Source organism: Phragmites australis, chromosome 1 (assembly GCF_958298935.1).
Source record: "Phragmites australis chromosome 1, lpPhrAust1.1, whole genome shotgun sequence".
Classification (NCBI taxonomy): Eukaryota; Viridiplantae; Streptophyta; class Magnoliopsida; order Poales; family Poaceae; genus Phragmites; species Phragmites australis.
Window position 1 is genome coordinate 17,606,465 of NC_084921.1, and position 21,192 is coordinate 17,627,656.

Here is a 21,192-nt window from a genome sequence, read left to right on the forward strand (position 1 = left end):
TGAAGTCGCTTGCCAGGAACTTCAGTGCAGCTGCGGCCAAGAAATGGAGATGAATTTGAACTGAACGGGTAACCAAATCACACGGAAACGACGCGGGCAAGCAGCTGCGAAGACTTCTCAATTTGGTGAAGTCGATGTTTAGGGCCGTCGAAGTAAAAGGGAGCTCCCAAAGCTCACTAACTACCGGATAGACAGTAGCCCCAAAACGAGCCCAGCTGGAGCAGTTGTGTCAACTCTCGAAGAAAATATACTATATATATAGGTCCAGTTTCTAGCAAAGTATTTAATCCAACTTTAATCCAACTTAGGTCCAGTTGTTAATACATATAAGGCCGGACGTGAACACGTGGCAAGGGGGGCTTGAGAGGCTATCCCGCCGGACTTCCCGCCGGACGTCCCGCCGGGCGAGTTCTTCCCGCCGGGCGAACTTCTCGTCGGACATCTCGCCGGACATCCCATCGGCGGCCGCTCTGGGTCGTCCTCGATCTGGATCACCGCCGTTCTGGGTTGCCCTCGGCCGTTCTCGCTCGACGACCTCGCCCTCGACGATCGCGCCTTCCGCTCCTCCGCGGCTGCGCTCGTGCGCTGATCATGAACCGCGCTCGTGATGCAGGCTACTGGAATCAATTTGATGGATGGAGTTTCTTCTTCCTCTAATCTGGCGACGTGTGATACTGGCGGTTGTTCCGCTTCGGCTGCAGAAATCATACGTGCTGCTCGGTTGGCTGGTTTCTCCGAGGATGAGATCGTCCGTGCTGAAAGAGACGTTGAAGGTCCGCTTGCTGTTCGGATCGTCGAGTCAGTGGCAAACTAAATCATCGCTGAAAGCGTGTTCTCGGACGGGGGAGCTGCTCATCGGAAGGATGGATTATCCCCAGGTCTTTTATCCAAGGATGTTCCTTATCCGGGTTCTTCGCCGAGACATCCCAGGGCTCATGGATGTCGGGGGAGAGGACGTGGCTGGCTTATGCGGCCATGGAAAGGGCCGTTGCCAAAATCACGACCCCGATCGGTGGTAGTTTTTGGTGAGTTCTTGACGGCAAAGCTGAAGTCTGAGATCTCCTCTGAACGGCTAAATATTGATTGCCTTGGTGAATTATCTGTTGCCAATGATCCCGGCCATGCGGATGTTTCCTCTTTTGAGGCGCCCTACAAGGAAAGGTTAGGGAGAAATTGGAAGGATGTGTTTGGTGATATATGGGATAGGAATGGCTCTAATACAGGACGTTCTTCTCCGTCAGAACCATCTGGGCCAATTCCACACCATCGCCGTGAGCTGAGAGGTTCTCGGAAGACTTATGCGCAGGTGCTCATGGCCGGACGCGGGGAGGATCAATTTCCTGGCCAGAAGGCTGGTGGATCCAAAGGTGCCTCCCATGTTTCATCGTCGGTGCAGAACAAAGCAGTCAATAGTCTCTCTGGACGAGGAACTGACCTTCATTCGTCGGCTCCGATCTTTAATTCCCTCTCCTCCGCAAATGCGGCGGGTGCTGTTGGTGGCTTCGGTGGAAAAGCAGGTCCTGGTTCCGGAAACTTTGGCCATTTCTCTTTTGGAGCTCATGTGCAACATGCGTCAGCTGCAGGGTCTCTGAGTCGTGCGCGTGTTTCTGGCCGCGGACGTGGTAGAACTCAGTCTGCTTTCCAGTCCTCTTCAGCCGGTGTTCAACCCTGGACGAATAAGTGTGCTGCTCCTCTTTCTTCGTTGCAGTCATCTGATGCTCTGGATGGTTCAGCAAAACTGAAAAAACCTTATTGCTTCCGGTGTAAAACTAAGGGGCATACTGTGGAGTCTTGCATCGCAACTTTATATTGTGAGATCTGTGACAAGAAGGATCATTTGCCAAACAAATGTCCGCTGTTAAGATTGCCAAAGCCAAACGCGACTCTTTTTGGGTTCGGAGGTACCAAACTAGGCTTCTTCCATATTTCCGACACCGGGCATAAAGGTATCGCTCCTCAATCCTCTCCGACTGCTATTGTCTCTGTCACAGGCGGCCGGGTAACAGCGGATGTGATTCAGAGTGAGTTAAGAAATTTCATTCGCGCGGATTGGAACTGGGAGGCTATCCCTAAGGGGGCTGACTCTTTTCTTGTGGCTTTTCCAACATTGGATGAGCTTCACAGGATGACTAAGGTTGAATTCCGTCTAAAAGCACATGGGGTAACACTCTCGTTTGGAGAATGGATGCCGTCCGATGTGCCTTCTCCTCATTATCAATTGAACAGTGTCTGGGTGCATGTTTCTGGAGTCCCACCTGCATACCGACATTATTTGGCCATTTGGGCTATTGGCACAGTGCTTGGCTCTCCGCAAGAAATTGACATGAAATGCTTACGGCAACGAGGCATTATCCGCATGAAGGTTGAGATGATGGATGCTAATTTGTTGCCGGTAAAAACGGACATTGTTTTCGGTCTTGATGGGTATGAAATCACTTTTACTCTTGAAGATCAAAGCTTTTTGGTAGAGGTGGGTGCTGATCCACCTTTGGGGGGAGATTTCAATGATGATGATGATGACCTTCTTGATGAAAGTGATGACCATACCAGCGGATCGAAAGAGCAGTCCAAAAAATCAAAAAAGAACGATTCAATGGTCTCAGATAATATTTCAGGCAATTCAGCTCCTATGCAGGTGGACAAAAATATGAAAGCGAGCTCTCGGCTGATGGAACAGGGGGCAGGCCTTCTACCTAGTTTAGATTCACCCAAGCCGAGTCACATTGCGGTCACACCTTTTAATCCAAAACACAAAAGTTTTTCCCTCAAGCCGAGCGGCAGTTCAGGCTCCTCTGCGGGGAAATTGCCAAAGACTATGGTCCAGCAGAATTCTCAAGGTGTTCAGCCGGTGGTGGAGCTGCAGGCTGCTCTGGTCCTGCAGGGTGATCAGCAGATACTGCAGACGCCACCCAGGTTGGCAGTGCCATCAGTGGAGAGGGTGCCGGCTCTGAAATGCTCCAGCGCTGATTGGAACTCGTGTACTGCGGAGGGATTTAGCCATGGGCACAATGATCCGGCCAGCTTCATTCCCAGGACCAAGGAGAGGGCTCACGTGGAGGATCTTGCCTTGCAGAATCTGCTGACCCAGACCAGCATACGTCCAGAGAGCTCCAAGATGCTGCAGGGTGAGATGGTCCAGAATGGGCCTCAGTTCTTAGCTGATATGGATTCGGTTCAGAAATCTTCTCCGAATCTTCGTCGAAGCAGTCGTACCAATGCGGTCTGTTCTTCAGTCGGAATCGCCGCGGCGGATGAAGACATTACTGCCAGGGCCATGAGGAGGGTGGCGGTCCGAAACTTGGACTACCCTTTGAAAGAAAGCTCGGCTAGTGTTCGCAATGGCACTAATCCAGGTATGCTGCATCCGCCTTCCGTCTATTCTATTGCTTCTTTACCGGACACTGCTTTTACTTCCAATTTGGGAAACTTAGGTTTTTCGCTGGGTAATAATAGCAGTGAAATTAGCATCTCTATTAATGCTTTAAAACACATAGAAGTAGATAGATTGAAGATGTCGCCTTTGTGTAAAAAGTCGAGTAATCGGCCAAAGAATATTTCCATAAAAGAGACAAATCCTTTTGTTATCAGTGAAGACGAGTGCACTGAACCTGAGGATGAGTTACTCACTCATCTGATTAAAGATGTTTCTGAGGCTGATTGGGAAGAGGCAGAGCTGGGCACAAAAATTTGTGACCTTTTGGCTACTGCTAGAAAACCTAAATCATCATCTAAGAAAAAAGGGCGAAAGGTCCAGGAAAATGTCAAAAAATCCAACAAAATCGTTTCCCAATGAAAGGCATCTTCTGGAATAGCAGAGGTCTGTCAGACTTGGCTAAAATTCGGTACGTTGCAGAAGCTATTGGGGAATATAATTTGGACTTTGTGGCCTTATTAGAAACTGGGAGGCGCGATATGTCAAAAAAGAATCAGGCACGCCTTTCAGGCGGTGCAGATTTTATTTGGCATTGTCTCCCTCCTCGAGGCAGATCAGGAGGCATTCTTCTCGGAATTAACTCCTCCTCGTTAGATTTGTCGATGATTACGGAAGGGGAATTTTGTGTTAAATTCCATCTAAGTAACAAGGTAGACAAATTCAAATGGATTCTCATGGCAGTCTACGGACCAGCGCAGGAGGATTTCAAATCCAGCTTCCTTGCGGAGTTAGTGCGTGCTTGCCAGCAGAACCATCTCCCTACCCTGATTGGTGGGGATTTTAATATCCTAAGGAATAGCAGTGAGAAAAATAATAACAGATATAATGACCGTTGGCCTTTTCTGTTCAATGCTGTTATTGATAGCTTTGATCTCAGAGAAATTGAGTTAACAGGTCGACAGTTCACTTGGGCAAACTCCCTACCTATTCCGACTTTTGAAAGGTTGGATAGAGTTCTGATGAATTCAGAATGGGAGTCTAAGTATCCGTTGGTCAATGTGCACGCTCTGGATAGAGGTGTCTCGGACCATACGCCTCTGCTGCTCGGCACTGGAACATCCGCCTTTCCTTCTAATCGGAGGCAGTTCAAATTAGAGCTTAGCTGGTTTGCTAGGGATGATTTCAATGACCGTGTGGTCGAAATTTGGAATATGCCAGTAAAAGGACGTAATCACACCCAACGTTGGAATAACAAGATGAGCGCCTTGCGCAGACACCTTCGGGGTTGGGCGGCTCATTCATATGGGACTTACAAGAAAGAAAAGTCCACCCTTCAATCCATCGTTAATGATTTGGACATTGCTGCCGAGGTTCGTGGTCTTTCAGACCTTGAGAGAGAGCAGTTCGCTCAATCTAGAGATCGGCTAGCCAGACTTCTTCGTGATGAAGAAATCAGATGGTACCAACGTGCGAAAGTGTCGGATGTTCTACTAGGTGATAATAATACTAAGTACTTCCATATGGTTGCCAACGGCAAACATAGGAAGAAACGAATATTCTGCCTAGAGCAAGATGAAGGCAAAATCGAAGGAGAGACGGCTCTAATGGGTTATATTACCAATTTTTATAAACAATTGTTTGGGTCGTTCGATGGTAACTCTTTCTCGCTGGATGAGTCTAGGAATGAGGACATCCCCCAGGTCTCTCAGGCCGAGAATGATTTCCTTACAGCTCCTTTTTTGGAGAAGGAAGTCCGGGATGCGGTGTTCAGCATGGAACACAATAAAGCTCCCGGTCCAGATGGGTTTCCGACAGAGTTCTACCAGAGATTCTGGGATGTCATCAGGGTTGACTTGATGAACTTATTCCATGAATTATATGTGGGTGAATTGCCTTTGTTTAGTCTCAACTTTGGGGTAATAACGCTGTTACCAAAGATCGCTGAAGCAAATCGCATCCAACAGTACAGACCTATCTGTTTGCTGAATGTCAGCTTCAAAATTTTCACAAAGGTAGTCACAATCCGGATTAATTCTGTTGCAAATCGAGTAGTCAGCTCTACTCAAACTGCGTTCATGCAAGGACGAAATATCCTAGAGGGTGTCGTCGTTTTACATGAAACAATTCATGAACTCCACAGGAAAAATTTGAGTGGGGTAATTTTTAAGGTGGATTTCGAGAAGGCGTATGACAAGGTCAAATGGCCCTTCCTTCTTCAAACTTTACGAATGAAAGGTTTCTCATCCAAATGGATCTCTTGGATTGAGACTTTCATTTCGGGAGGAAGTGTAGCAATTAGAGTAAATGATGACGTCGGGCCTTTTTTTCAAACGAAAAGAGGTCTCCGACAGGGGGATCCCCTTTCTCCTATTTTGTTCAATATTGTAGCTGATATGCTTGCGATCCTTATCAAAAGGGCCAAAGTAGATGGCCAATTTGCTGGAGTGGTGCCTCATCTCATTGATGATGGTATATCTATACTTCAATATGCAGATGATACAATTCTTTTTATGGATCATGACCTCGAAAAAGCTCGCAATATGAAGCTTCTGCTTTGTGCTTTTGAGCTAGCGTCGGGTCTTAAGATCAATTTCCATAAGAGTGAGTTGTTTTGTTTTGGTGAGGCCCGCTCCATGTCCGATCAGTACACCGAGCTTTTTGGCTGTGGGATGGGTAATCTCCCTATGCGTTATTTAGGAATTCCTATTCATTATAGAAAACTGAGGAATGCGGATTGGAGAGGGGTCGAGGAAAGAATGGAAAAGAGACTTAGTAGTTGGAAAGGAAAGCATCTATCAACTGGTGGGAGACTGATATTGATAAATTCAGTGCTCAGTAGTCTTCCCATGTATATGATGTCCTTCTTTTCTGTACCGAGAGGAGTGCTAAAAAAACTTGACTACTTTAGATCTAGGTTCTATTGGCAAAGTGATGGTCAAAAGAAAAAATACCGCCTTGCTAAATGGAACATTTTGTGCCGTCCCAGAGAACAAGGAGGCCTGGGGATTCAGGATCTTCATACAAAAAATATTGCCTTACTCAGCAAATGGCTCTTTAAGTTGCTCACGTCTGATGGATTGTGGCAACAGCTGATTCGCAATAAATACCTAGGGTCTAAACCCTTATCGCAGGTCCAGTGGAAAACCGGGGACTCTCATTTCTGGGCTAGTCTAATGAAGGTGAAGAGGGATTTTCTACGCTTCGGAACCTTCTCCATCAAAGATGGCTCGCAGATCAGATTTTGGGAAGATATTTGGTTGGGAAACTCACCTCTGCGAGAACAATATCCTTGTCTTTACAATATTGTAAGGAACAAACAAGATACTGTAGCAGAAGTTCTTCAAACTTTCCCACCAAAGATTTCATTTAGAAGAGATCTAATAGGGCAAAAATTAGTAGCGTGGGATGCTGTGCTTTCTCAAACCGCTAATATCGTGCTTACTCATGAGCAAGATGAGTTCCGCTGGAATCTAACTTCGAGTGGGATGTTCTCGGTGAAATCTCATTATCTTGCCTTAGTGCATTGTGATATTCCAAATATTAACAACCAACTGTGGAAACTAAAGGTGCCTCTCAAAGTTCGAATCTTCCTTTGGTACTTATTTCAAGGTGTTGTTCTCACTAAAGACAATTTGGCTAAGCGGAATTGGCAAGGTAGTAAGAGATGTTGTTTTTGTTACCATGAAGAGACAATTAAACATCTTTTTTTCGAATGCCGTCTTGCCCGTACCGTTTGGTCTATTATTCAATCGGCTTCAGGACTTTTTCGACCACGCTGTGTATCTCATATGTTTGATACCTGGTTAAATGGTATTAGGAAGGACTTGAAACCGAAAGTCCTGCTAGGGGCGGCGGCTGTATGCTGGTCGCTTTGGTTATGCAGGAATGATATGGTTTTTGACAAAAGATATATTTCATCTCCTTTGCAGGTTGTCTACCTATGTACACACTGGCTCCGTACCTGGGCAATTTTGCAGAAGCCAGATTCTCGGGCCATGGTTATGGAGGCTTGTCAGTATTTGGAGAGGGTGGTCAAGGATTGTTTTATCCAGGTGTATGGGTGGCGGCCTAGATGGCCAATCGGGTCGTCATAGCATCTTTAGTCTTTGTTGGTTTTAGTGTCTTTGTCTTTTGTTTTGGCTGTGTGCACCTTTTGCAGAGGCCGGAAGGTTTCTCAGACTTATTGTATCACCTGGATGTAATTCTCTGAGAGTAATAAAATCTTCCTTTATCGAAAAAAAAAGATCCTGTTTGGTTCAATATCTACTAGTTTTTACTACTCACAAACAGAAAGTTGAACCAAACATTTTGCTTCTCTAGAAATACTGACAAAAGTTGTCATTATTATTTAAAGCTTAAGCTAGTTTGGAGGAGTTTTTTTAGTAACTTCTAAAATATGATGTTCTGAGAGGTATTACATATATTATATATTTTATCTACATCAAAAGACAATTTAAAAGTAGCTTTTCTATAAACAGTTTTTAAACAGAAACTTTTAAAAATAGTTCTTAAAAAAGTCTCAATCCAACCAAACATACATTTAAACTTAAACCAAAGGCTTGCTTATACATGACCAAAGTGTGTGTGCAATACACCCTGGCACAGTACCACTCTTATTGTCCACATCAACATTGTCTAAATCAAATGGGCAACTTTGTGCGCCTCCTATATATTATCATTTGTTTATTATCAATTGCTTCGTTAAAGCAACACCACAAATAATTGTCGAGTTGACGTTGACGCTAAATAGAAACTGACCCCAACTTGTTGGAGAAATAATAATCAAAAGGTGGATCCACCCACCAAGCAGCATCTCCATTTCCCATTGCGGTCTTGCTTATCCCAGTTGAAGCTCATCTCTTCATACTGTAACCTTGCATTTGCAGACTGAAGAAGATAGCAGCTGCTGCTATTCTAACGATTCTGAAGAGCGCAAAGAAGCATATAATACGGTAAGGGCTGCTCTACTGTATTCGTATCATGCTTATTTTTGCCTCTGCTTTCATTATTTGGATTTTTACTCCTTTTCAAAGGAAATAGAAATAAATCGGTGGCTGTTTCTTGTTTGTATAAGCAGCAAATTTTGGTACCTAGCTATGTTCGTTGCCATGGTGCTTCTTGAGGCTTTTATTCTGAGCTCAGCTCAAATGCTATGCTGTGCTCAAAGAAATTAATTAATCATAGGTAAAAAGGACAGTGAATATAAGGAAACCCTGGTGTGATTTTTGAAGGGAAATACGATATCTAGTTGAGATATGGCAATCATATGAACACAACCACACTCAAAGCGTAGTTATTATACGGAGAAACCTGCACTGATTGCCCTCACCTGTGTTCTTCAGATGGAGGATTCAAAAATGGTGAATATTTCATCAGTACCGTTGTCGCCAGCGCCAGCGATCGTCGTCAGTTTTCTAATTCTCCAAGTGACACAACTGGTACAGGCTGATGAAGACGATCAACTGTATTTCATCGGTATAATTCCGGTAGTTTTTGGGTGCATCAATTACACGCTCTTATATGTCGATCTGGGATTGCCACTGCAGCGTTTCATGTTGTTGCAAGACTTTCCTGGATATAATATCAGGATCTACATTGAGACGGCCGTTGTTGTGGTGTTATCTTATTTGTCACTGCTTGTAGTAAACTGGAGCTACATCTGGCTGGCTGTCTTCCCCGTCATCGTGATCGGCTTCATCGTTGCGCTGTGCAATGAACTCAATCGTCAGAGTGGGTCGCAACAGCGGAGTGATGATGCTGAAGCTAGTGTGGGCAGTCGCAGTGATCAGAAAACAGAGGGGCTTAAAGCAGTAGCACTGGTGCCGTACTGGGCACTTTGCATACTGGGGCACCTCGACGCTGACAAATTTGCCATATCCCAGTTCCTTCTCTTCTTCAGTTCTATGCTCGGGGTACTGACGATGATGACGACTAAGCTGGCGGTGACCGGCGTCGCTCCCGGCCTCGCACCAGCGTCCGTGTTGCTGAGGAGGGCCTCGCTTATAGTGCTGCTGGTGGCGGTTCACGTGGTGGCTGCGGAGCAGCTGGGCGAGGATGTGGTGTTCTTCTTCCTGACGGAGGCCGCGCCGGTGCTCCTCTGGTTCAGCCTTCACCTTGACCGCGGCGACAACCCTACCATTACCGCTGACAAGATGAAACTGCACAGAAGTACGATCGTTGGTCTCAGTGCAGCGGCAGCTGCTATCTTGGCAATGGCACTCCAAGCGGACTTCATGGACGAGTCGTCTGTGCTCTCCTGGTGCACCAAGGCTTTGGTGTCTTGTGGCGTTTCAGGGCTTCTAATCTACTATGTTGTTTTCATGTTATGCCAGTGGCCAGGACAAGATGGCAAGGCCACTCCCTCTTTGCAAGAGCCTGTCAAGCTACTCAAGTTTTGGGCGAACGCTTTGCTGACAGGGGCCGCCATATTTTTTGTGTTTACATCTCTGGCTGCAGTGCGGCTAGGTCTGCATGAACCAATGGTCCCTGCACCGGCCAGCTAGATTCTTCTTACACTCACGATGGAAATGGATCGGATCCTGATTGAATAGTCTATGTTATCATCTATATTTTAACATAAATACGAATAAAGCTATTTATACCCACTCTGCCTAGAGAAGCTACATGAAAAGCCACTTGAAAGCCATGAGCATAAACCGGGGCTCGTTGGGAGGGAGTAAACTGGTGAATGGCCACCTCAGCTTTTTGATGTGTTTGCCCCTATGGCCTTGAAAACGAGGCCGGGGAGATATGGCTTTATCGCGTGACATCTCCCAGGATTACTGCCTCTTAGTCTGAGGCCTTCTTAATGCGCTTGAGGGGGCTCCTTCCTTTGGAGAGTCATTCCCCCTTTAACTAATGTAAGACTATATTTTTAGTATCTTCTATATGTCTCATATATTAGTCTCTGTATCAAGTAGCTGATACGTATAGTAAAATATTTATAGCATCACACTCATACAACGTATATAAAAAAAATTAAAGTTATAAAATTACAAAAGGTCTTAAACCATATGATACATTACAAATCTGGCCAACCAACCAACAAAAGCACAACGGAAAAATAACACAAAGCCATATGCAGCTTGGGTGCGAACGTGACTATTAAATCTACTCTCCATCCACGTCTTCGTCTCCAGCGAAGTTGGCATCCATCTCCTCATCTGAATGATAGCAAGAATGAGTACAAAATGTACTCAACAAGTACAAACTATTGTAAGGGATTGATAGATACATAAACTATGACTCAAGGATAAAGCTTTATGTTTTAGTTTTAAACGTATAGTTTATATAGATATCTAGTTATGTTCTCTACAGTTAACTTTGAAACAGTGTAAACAAGGTAACGAGGTATATTTGGGGTGTTTCGGTCTTAAGAGGGGCTATACCTCACACCGCAGTCCTTATCAATGTGTTTGGTGTACCTTCAGTACCACTCAGCTCCTGACGAATCAAGCCGACAACCTCATCATACGGACATCTAGTCCACACACTCACTCATTAAAGATACACACGTCCCGAGTCTAACCAAGTGAGGTCATTGCTTTACATGTCCATAACCATGGACACGACTATTCGAATAGATTAACACTTTGCAAATATTATACACTATACCCACATGATATGCTCAGCCTCCAACCGTTGCAAAAGGAGGAGTAAATTATACCGAGGCGCTTCAATCACCTTCCCTTGCTAGACTATAACATGAGACACCCCAAGTGCTCTAGGCCTACGTAAGGGGTGCCTGGGTACCACCTGAACCTTCGTAAAGAGTTTGGTTCAACGAACATCCTGCGAAGCACCTGATAGACACTTGGGTTCTCGTTGCTCCCCTGGCCTCCTAGTAAAATATCTAGCTTGGCCAGGAGATAGAAAAGTCAAGTCTTACCCATAACAGGATGAATTGTTGCACTAGGAGGCTTAGCATGACAGCGTAATGATTCAGTACTTATACGACTGAGGTAGTCATCTTCAAGCTGGCAATGAATACCGTGCAGGTAACTCAAGCCTCCAAGAGCATCCCCACCGGAGGACTACCCTACCTGTCCCCACCAAAACAGTTTGTACCCATTTTACAGACCATAGCGACATCTCGGAAGATATGTATTCCATCCTAAGCATGCTAGATATCAAGCTGACGTCCGACGTTAATATAGATAACACAAGTAATCCTAGGGTGACATGGATTTAAGATAATGGCATTTAAAGCATGGCAAATGTTTGATAGGATTTAACTAATGCAAGCAGCTAAAATAGCACAGTACATAGAACATGCAATAATAAGTCAAGTTTTAAGGTGATCAATTAGATTATTGAAAACTAGGGTTCAAAATGATTAAGGAGATAGGACTTGGCTTCTCCGAAGTCTTCCTCTAGTCCTTTGTTGAAGTCAGGGTTCTCTGCTTCCTCTATGAACTCATCCGATTCTGCAAACACGATTATGATGAATGACATCCTATACTAGAAGAATCAAATAACATCAAATGGAAAAGCAAATGAGTCCTAATATATAACATTGTGATAGAAAGATAAATCTTGAATTTAGATGAATTTAGGCGAAAAAATCACTGAAATCAGAGTCAGAACGAAGAAGTTATGACTCCTAGAAGATCTAATCTAAAATTAAATCTAGAAATTACAAAAGTTAATATTCATGGTTGGGTCCCACTGAATAGTACTGGTGGGGCCTGCTAAACAGTGCCCTTGGGCTTCAGTGCATAGTGTGACCCATGAGGGAAATGGCCTTGGGCATATCGGCTAATGGGCTAGACTGGGCTAAGGCCTAGGTGCGCACACGCTTGCTGGTCTGAGTGGAGCAGCGAAGAAGGATGGCCAATGATGAGAAAATACAGCGGTGCCTCACCAGAGACTCATCGGAGTTGCGTTCCCGTTAGGGTTTCACGACGAGGGTTATGGGACGGGCATCTACAGACTAGGGCGAACCCATTTTGGTGCTCATCATCAGCGGGCAATGGCTAGAGGTGGTCTAGGCAGTAGCAGAAGGATTGGATAGCACCTCCTCTATTTCTACCGCATTTTGGCTCCTTGCAAAAGACCTAGACTAACTATATCTACTCGACACGATGGTCGACACACCGAGAGGGGCAAGGGTCACCGGCAAGGACCACATCAAGACGATTGGGGAGAATCTCGCAGCCAACCTCTGCCTCATGAAGGCGAGTCACACGGGCCACCTAATAAGCTACGGGGAGGGGCATCAAAGAGTGGGGAGGCTCACTGGCTTATGAAGAGAGGATGTGGTAGCTGGCGGTGGAGGTATGCACGGTGGTGATGATAGTAGTAGCGGGCTAGCTCTATGTTCCCATGCTCCTCAGCTACCCACGAGGGTGAGTTAGTGACGGTGTTGCAGTGGTGGTGGCAGTGCGGGATGCAGATGGGGGAGAAGGGAGGAAAAAGGGTGCCGGCATGCCCATTTTATAGAGGGAGTGGAAGCAAGAGGTGGTGGAGGTTAGATGGTGTGGCTTGTGTTCCCGATGAACAAAAGGGCGGCGCCTACTGGAATTTCTGTGGTGTGTGGCCACTGCTGCTGGCCATCTATGTGCGGTGTGCCGCGAAGTTGCGCATGTGTCAGTCCTTCCTCCTTGGTCACGCGTGTTGGCAGCAAAGAGAGTGAGAGAGAAGGAGAGCTGGAGGAGAGAGAAGCATGGTTAGCTGGTCCGCATGGCAGGTGGGGGAGGAGAGCGTGCGACTGGGCTGGCACGCGGTTGGGTCACGTGGGTGAGCGCACTGCTAGGCCATGTGGGCGTCACAGTGGCCCACGCGTGTAGAGGAGGGGAGAGGATGTCAGGCGGGCTAGGCTGTTGGGCCACAAAGAGGAGAAGAGCTAGGCTGTCCGGTTGGGCCAGAGTAGAAAGGGAAAAGAAAAGGGCGGCCCGAGTAGAAGAAAAGAATTAGAATTGATTTAGGAAAAATTCAAATAGAACTATTTGAATTTATAAATGGATTTGGATTTGGTGTTAATTCAAATGAGTTTATTTGAATTCAGATTTGGATTTGAACTTGAAGCCTAGATTTTTGGCAGAGGTTTGAATTCAAAGGATTTGAAATTATTTATATTTCAGCTGAATTGAATCTAAGGAATTTAGATTTGAATTTGAGAGATATTCAGATTCAAACTCCAATCAAAGAACAATAAAAACAATTAAACCAAAGGTGCAATGATTCAACTTAATGCAAGGATTAATTTAGAAATTAATTTGGCGCTCTTTGAAATACTAAGCAAAAATAATATATTTGAATATACACATACAAGTATATATATTCTGTTGGGGCACGAAAACATGCCCCAAACAGAACACGGCAAGAGCCCCGCTCATCAAAGGGGACTAAATCTTGGAGATGGCTAATAGCCTTGAGGAGAGGAAGCGAGGGAGAGCATGCGTTATGAGCGAGGAAGAATTGGCCCTCTCTTGCCTACCCTTGTGGGGCTCTTTTTATAGAGAGAATGGGTAGAAGAAACTACCAGCCTACCCCTAAGATATTATGTTACAACAATGTGCATACGAGGGTATTTTAGGTATTTCACCCCTTTACATGTGAGGTGGTAACTGGGATACTATAATTGCAATAATGATGTGGCCGTACATCATCTAAATATCTCATGGCTGGGGTGAGATCCCTCATCCGCCAGTTCCGAGGTCCCGAGGGGCGAGTGGATGTACAGAGAACTAGCACTAGCCCCTCTCTCTTTTTTTTGAAGTCAGGTAATTTTGGATGTTTCCCTATCGTTGTAGCACGAACGTCCGAGGGAGAAGCAAAGGCCATAAATCGCATGCTAGGGGTTCTAGTGGCGAAGCTCGAAGCCAACAACGGAGGTGATGAAGACAAGGTCGTGACACCCACAGCGGAAAGCCATGGCGATGCTCGAAGGAGGTGGGACCGTTCGGAGCGCCGTTATGAGGTTCATAGCACAGGGGCGAGGCTCGACGGAGGCGGGCCATCCAGAGCATCGCGGAGAGGCTAGAGCACAAGAACGAGGCTTGATGGAGGTGGGGCCGTATGTGACCCCCTCAGCATGTAGTCGCGGTGAGGCTCGACGGAGGCGGGACTGTCTGGGGCCCAACGGCGATAATTAGAGGCAGATTCAAAAACAAGGCTTAGGGAGGCAGTCCGCGACCCCCTTAGCATGTAGTTGCGGTGAGGCTCAACGAAGGCAGGGCGGTCTGGAGCCCCATGGCGGTAGCCAAAGGCAAATTCAACGGTGAGGCTAAGGGAGGCAATCTGCGACCCCCTCAGCATGTTGTCGCGGTGAGGCTCGACGGAGGCAGGGCTGTCCGGAGCCCCGTGGTGGTAGCTAGAGGTGGAGTCGATGGCGAGGTTGATGGAGGTAGTCCACGACCTCCTTAGCATGTAGTCGTGACGAGGCTCGATGGAGGTGGGGCCATCCAGAACCCCAAGATGGTAGCCGAAGGCGAAGTTAACGGCGAGGCTGAGGGAGGCAGTCTGCGACACCTCAGCATGTAGTCACGGCGAGGCTCGATGGAGGCAGGCCGTTCGGAGCATTGCAGAGAGGCCGGAGCACAACGACGAGGATTGAAGAAGGTGGGGCCGTCCGTGACCCCCTCAACATGTAGTCACGGCAGGGCCGTCTGGAGTCCCATAACTGTAGCCAGAGGCGGAGTCAATAACGAGGCTGAGAGAGGTAGTTCGCGACCTCCTTAGCATGTAGTCGCGGCGAGGTTCAATGGAGGTGGAGTCATCTGGAACCCTACAGCGGTAGCCAAAAGTGGAGTTGATGGCGAGGCTGAGGAAGGCAGTTCGCAACACCCTCGGCATGTAGTCGTGGTGAGACTCAACAGAGGCAGGCCATCCAGAGCATCGCGGAGAGGCCTGAGCACAATGACGAGGCTTGATGGAGGCGGGTCCATCTGCGACCCCCTTAGCATGTAGTGACAACAGGGCCGTCCAGAGCCCTGTGGCAGTAACTGGAGGCAGGGTCGATGGCGAGGCTAAGGGAGGCAGTCTGTGACCTCCTCAGCATGTAGTCGCGACGAGGCTCGATGGAGGCAGGGCCATCTGGAGCTCCGTGGCGGTAGCTGGAGACGGAGTCAATGGAGAGGCTGAGGGATGCAATCAGTGACCCCTTCAGCATGTAGTCGTGGCAAGGCTCGACGGTGGCAGTGCTATCTAGAGCGCTGTGGTGGTAACCGGAGGCGGAGTCGATGGTGAGGCTAAGGTAGGCAGTCCGCGACCCCCTTAGCATGTAGTCAAGGTGAGGCTCGACAGAGACAGTGCCATCTGGAGCCCCATGGCGGTAGCCGAAGGCGGAGTCAATGGGTCATCATGATGATGGCGAAGCCCCGGAGCCAACATACTCTGAGTCCTACTCAAGTTTCTTGAGATCTCTACCCTCACATTGTTCCTGGTCCAGCGTGCGCGGTGCCTACCATCATGGGCTTTCTGACCCCACGACCCCACTCGTGTCTTAGTCACGAGCAAGGGATGGGCACGTTCTGCAACATATGTGTGGTGTACTGCACGGAGTGTCTTGTCCCTACCCCCGCATGTTTGTAGGGATAATGCATTACACTAGTGATTTTATTGTGAGGTTCTTGGTCCAAGGCCTACAGCCTTCAGAGTTGTGACTCAACCCGATTGATGCTTGCAACCTTTGCGGTGCCGGGATTGATGCTCGAAGATACTGTGACCTACTGCCCTCGAGATAACGGAGGAACTTACACACGATGCAACGAAGGCATACGACCTTCGAGATGGTAGAGGATTCGTGCTTGATGTGACCTAGGCATGTGGCCTTTGAGGTGGTAGAGGATTCCAGCATATGGAAAATAGAGAAGGTGGTGCACACATGTAGGCATACCATAGAAAGCAAAAGCTACATGCAAGTGTGGCGTTTATGGCTTAATGATCTACTCATTTCACGTGCAAGAGGAAATGAGAGAAGCGAGTGCACGACAATAACAACCTCTCCTTCACACCCGTCGCCACCAAGGGCATCCACCGCCTGCTGCTGTCCAGCGTGGTCGAGGCATCGGAGGACGCCACGCTATTGCTGGACTCTATCTGGCGCGCGGCCATGGGCTCCAGCTGCTGGCCAAGCACCACCCGGGTAGGGCTTCGAGCGGGAGGAATCACTGCAGCTGCTGTACCAGCCGGTGCTCCACCACGGCGGTGAGGCGGGCGAGTCCAACTTCATCCCGATTGTCAGCCTCTTGTCGCGCAGCTTGGCTTTAGCACATGCATGGAGCTTCAGCACAAAGCATGGCCTCCGGTGAGGGGCCTCCTGGTGAGTAGCTTCCGGGGCAGACACGGAGCTCCGACGGGGACCTTAGCCTCCTGTGCCATGGAGCCGGACCTCCGGTTTGGAGCTAGGCCCTCGGGTGAGTGTTCTTTGGCGTAGTGGAGCCCGGCCCCTGGCAGCATGGAGCCTAACCCCTGGTAGCATGGAGCCTAGCCTCCGGGTGGATGGCCTCCGGCGCGGAACTTGGCATGTGCTAAGGTGGGCCTCCAGCGTAGAGGTGGCCAGAGCGTGACCTCTAGTACGATGAGCTCAGCTTGCAGAAGGGATCAACCGCATAGACAAGCAATCTGGCAAGTGCGTTGAGCGATGAGCGGGACCTTCGGTTCGCCTTGGCTTTAGCTACATAATGAACTTGTGTTGCCCATAGAGAATGTACACGACGGAGAGCTATCCATTAGTGACAAGGGCATGTGGGCACCACAAAAGTCAAGAGCTATCCTCCAGTACCATCCACATGCATTCTCTAATGTGGATCATAAACTACAAGGACTCTATACAGGTACAAAAAATAAATATACTACTATCTCCTACACATATCCCAAAGACATGGTTTGAACGCGAGGACTTTTTGTCAAGCCTTGGGGCGCCATGCCCTGTCGTGGACGGTGCGTGTGTCAGTAGCCCACACCAAGTGGACATGACCTGCCCCCTGATTTTTTTTTCACTCTAGGCAATGCTCGTCGGCCAGTATTCTAGGCCGTAGAGTAGCGAACTAAGGGGATTTAAATAAGGGCTGCTAGCACTTCGCATGCGGTGCCACTCATAGACTCCCTAGCACTATGCGCATACGCAAATATCTATGAGCAAGTGGGGCGTGTGTTTCCAATAGCGAAGGGCTCGTATGTGCTTACCTTGGCATGGAGCAGTGCTCAGAGTCATCGTCTCAGTCTACAGAACCAAACAACTATCCGCCCACGAGCCTCAAGACCAAAAGTGCACCTTACGGGTGCGTACGATGAATGACAAGAAGACGGTCTACGAGGGAGCTCCACTGGGTCTACCACGCCTAGCGAAGGGCCCAACGAGACCACAACGAAGAGCCCGCGTATGTTGAACCTTACGGTAGGGGTCCACCGTCAGCGGCGACGAGGTCCCAGGAGACGGTGCTCTCTCACGCTCGGGGCTGCGCTTGTTTGCGGCTTTTATGTATCGTTATCGAGGCGACGAAGAGTGGCATGCTCACGCACGTAGAGCTGCGCAACCACAGCCCGTCACGCTCGGCGCCCTACTCGTTGAGCTGTGCGACATTTAGCTTTCTTGATGTCTCCCAACTCTTTTTCTCTCCTGGCTTCTTGTATCTCTCCCCACAGAAGGCGCCATCTGTCGATGCACGAAAACGTGTCCCAAATAGAACACGGCGTGAGCTCCGCTTATCAGAGGGGACTCAAGCTTGGAGATGGCTAATAGACTCGAGGAGTAAGTGAGGGAAAGCATGCGTTATGAGCGAGGAAAAACTGGCCCTCCCTTGCCTACCCCTGTGGGGCTTTTTTATATAGAGGAGAGGCCAGATAAACTATCAACCTATCCATAAGATATTATGTTATAACAATGTGATACGGGGATATTTTAAGCCTTTCACCCCTTTATATGTGAGGTGGTAGCTCTGATATTATAATTACAATACTAATACGGCCTCATGTCAACTAAATATCTCATGGCTGAGCCGTTACCCCCCAACATATTTAAATATATATTTCTTAGATTTTATATTAGTTTAAATAATTAGAATTTTTTTACAAAAATAAATTTTGTTAAAAATCTAAATACTAAAACTCAGTATGTTACAGCCTCCATCTTCAGGCGCATTAACAATGAGCAAGGTGGGTTAGGAGAATTCATGAAGAAATTTTTATACTAGTTGAATCATATATATAGCTGCAAAGATCCACAATATCAAAGTTATTTTCTTACAGTAAGGATATGTTTTGCAGTAAAATAGGATGATAATTTCGTTATTCAAGAAGTATACAAGGATACCAAACTGAAACACATTACAGATCTTCCAGCACGGACATTGGTTCAATATTATCAGTGGCTGAACACTATGAAATCAAGAGAGAGCATTTCCGGCCATGATCGTAAATGGAACTGTAGCAATTGCAACGTAGAGATGGGTGAACAAGGAGGCAGCATTCGCAATGTTTGACTTGATATGTGTCAGGCACCTCCAGATGAGACCTGAAACAATAGCTCCTGCAGCAAGGTGTATGAAACATTCAGTACTCTTGTTGAGTGATCCATTGCTGATGCTTGGTATCGACACAGCCAGGAATCCAGTGAATGCTACTTTGGTTAGCTCAAGCGATGCCAGGGTACAGTCTCCTGTTGGGACGTTGCCGACTGTGCTGGGGACGGCATTGTTGCTTCTATTAACATTATTGTGCACATCAGACTCTTCATCACGGTTGTTGCTGCTTCTGGCATCCCTGCTGACGGCGACATGGAACACATGCATCAGGAGAATCAGGAACGGAGTTGCAAGCAGAAGCAACGCTCGTAGTTTCATGAGCGCGTACATAATGACGAGCATGACTAAGTAGACTGCAGAAGCCATGAGGATATCAAAGATCTGTGTAAGCTTGCTTATGATGCTGTGACTTAAAAGAGGGGGGATCGTCTCAACGAGCATCAAGCACACGCCAACAACACAAGCGATGAAGCTCGCACCCATTGGTTTGGTAAGGCGGTCTTGTATTCCTTTATCCCTGTTAATTTGACCCTCCAATGCCAAGCCTTCAAGTCCGATGAACAGCAGTGCAGCTACACCAGCGGAGAAATCGAGTGAGTTCTCCAGTTCACTGCTGCATTCTCCACCTTCCATTGCAGTATTATTTGCACAGCAGTAGCTGACATTACGAACCAAGATGCAGAGTCCAATTACTGCGCCGATTGCAGGGTATGCCCAGTTGTCAACGATAATAAGATGTATGATCCAGCAGGCAAGTGCTACTAAGCATATACTGGATATGAGTGTCAGCAACTTGGTCACGGTGTGAGGGGAGCTTGAGCTTTCACTGGAGAATCTCTTGCACTCGGAGAAACAACAAACGAGGAAGGGGCATATACCGGCTATTAAAGTAACGGCTGCGACCACGAGCATGGTGATTGGAATGACAGACCCGTGCTCCTCCTGCTTCAGGTTTACCTTGTTGAGTGCAATTGCAAGAAGAATCGGGCAGACCATAATCACCACGCCTTCGGCGAAAGCACGGTAACGGTTCATCCATGTATCCTACCAAATGGTCGATATTCTTTAGAAGATTATTATTCAACTCATTAGAAGATTGCAGGGTAAATTGAAGGTGGAATGATAGTCCGTTCAGGAGTTTAGAAAAAGATTTGTTCTGCATCATCTGAGCCACAAAGATCTTATCAAATGGCTACAATTGTTGTTCTTACTACAACATTTTAATTTGATATGTTTACATGACTGCATCTAGATAACACGCAGGCGTGTGTGCGTCCGCTACATGTTTAATTGCAGAGTGTTAATGTTTATAAACTTCAAACTTTGATGGGTCCTTGCTACAACTTTCACATTTCCATTTGCAGTGTGTTCTTAGATCATTTGCACTTTTCCTAGCTGAAAGCCTAAAAGTGCTAATGTCGCGATGAAATAACGGAATGAAGCTGATATGGATCAATCATCATGTGATCCTAAATTGCAGCTTTGGTCAGCATCTGAATGATTGATATACTTTTGCACCTCCATTCAATTTCTTTTTGAGCACAACATAGTTAAAACAACCTCTAGTGAACTAGCTTAGTTCTGCTAGCAGAAGAAACTGTCTTCTAACCTCAAAGATAGATCAAGCAAAGATGCAGTCAACTTAAATCAAATACGGGGCTGAAGGATGCTTACCATTTCAAAACCTCTAGCAGCCATGAAAGGTTAACCCGGTCCTGGTGAAGTCGTGGTCCCTGAAAAAACGACGTCCGATTAGCTTGGTTATCAGCTCTCAAGGAGTAATGATCATATCTCTAGTAACTCACACGCAGTCAGAAGGAATGAGTAGGAGAAAGGAGAAGGAGAGGCCAAGAAATGGAGATTACTCTGCTCAAGGCTTGAAGGTGAAGTCGCTTGCCAGAAACTTCAGTGCAGCTACGGCAGTACTGGAGACGAATTTGAACTGAACGGGTAACCAAATCACACGGAAACGACGCGGGGCAAGCAGCTGCGAAGACTTCTCAATTTGGTGAAGTCGTTGGTTAGGGCCGTCGAAGCAAAAGGGAGCTCCCAAGGCTCACTAGCTACCGGATAGACAGTAGCCCCAAAACGAGCGCAGCTGGAGCAGCTGAGTCAAGTCTGGAAGAAAATATACTATATAAGATAGGTCCAGTTTCTAGCAAAGTATTTAATCCGACTTAGATTCTGTTTGGTTTAGCATCTGCTGATTTTTATTACTAAGAAACAAAAAGCTGAACCAAACATTCCGTTGCTAGAAATGCTGACAAAAGCTACCATTATTACTAAAAACTAGAAGCTAGTTTGGATGTGTTTTTTAACTTCTGAGAAATGATGTTTAGAGGGTATTACATA

The 21,192-nt window shown here is 47.0% G+C and overlaps 3 protein-coding genes across 3 annotated transcripts; 2 read left to right on the top strand and 1 right to left on the bottom strand.

The window, feature by feature from the left end:
• Positions 1-2,088: 2,088 nt before the first annotated feature.
• On the top strand, positions 2,089-7,500 carry LOC133911776 (uncharacterized). The gene is made up of 2 exons (XM_062354180.1): positions 2,089-3,353; positions 7,303-7,500. Exons 1-2 carry the CDS (start codon positions 2,126-2,128, stop codon positions 7,443-7,445), a joined length of 1,371 nt encoding a protein of 456 aa, XP_062210164.1. The 5' UTR covers positions 2,089-2,125; the 3' UTR covers positions 7,446-7,500.
• Positions 7,501-8,230: 730 nt separating this feature from the next.
• On the top strand, positions 8,231-10,285 carry LOC133911792 (uncharacterized). The gene is made up of 2 exons (XM_062354205.1): positions 8,231-8,325; positions 8,716-10,285. Exon 2 carries the CDS (start codon positions 8,716-8,718, stop codon positions 9,874-9,876), a length of 1,161 nt encoding a protein of 386 aa, XP_062210189.1. The 5' UTR covers positions 8,231-8,325; the 3' UTR covers positions 9,877-10,285.
• An 8,201-nt stretch (positions 10,286-18,486) lies between these two features.
• LOC133911785 (uncharacterized) lies at positions 18,487-20,967 on the bottom strand. The gene is made up of 3 exons (XM_062354192.1): positions 20,706-20,967; positions 20,515-20,573; positions 18,487-19,884 (listed from the first exon to the last, which is right to left on the bottom strand). The coding sequence occupies exons 2-3, from the start codon at positions 20,536-20,538 to the stop codon at positions 18,703-18,705; spliced, it is 1,206 nt and encodes a 401-aa protein (XP_062210176.1). The 5' UTR covers positions 20,539-20,573; positions 20,706-20,967; the 3' UTR covers positions 18,487-18,702.
• Between the last annotated feature and the right edge of the window lie 225 nt (positions 20,968-21,192).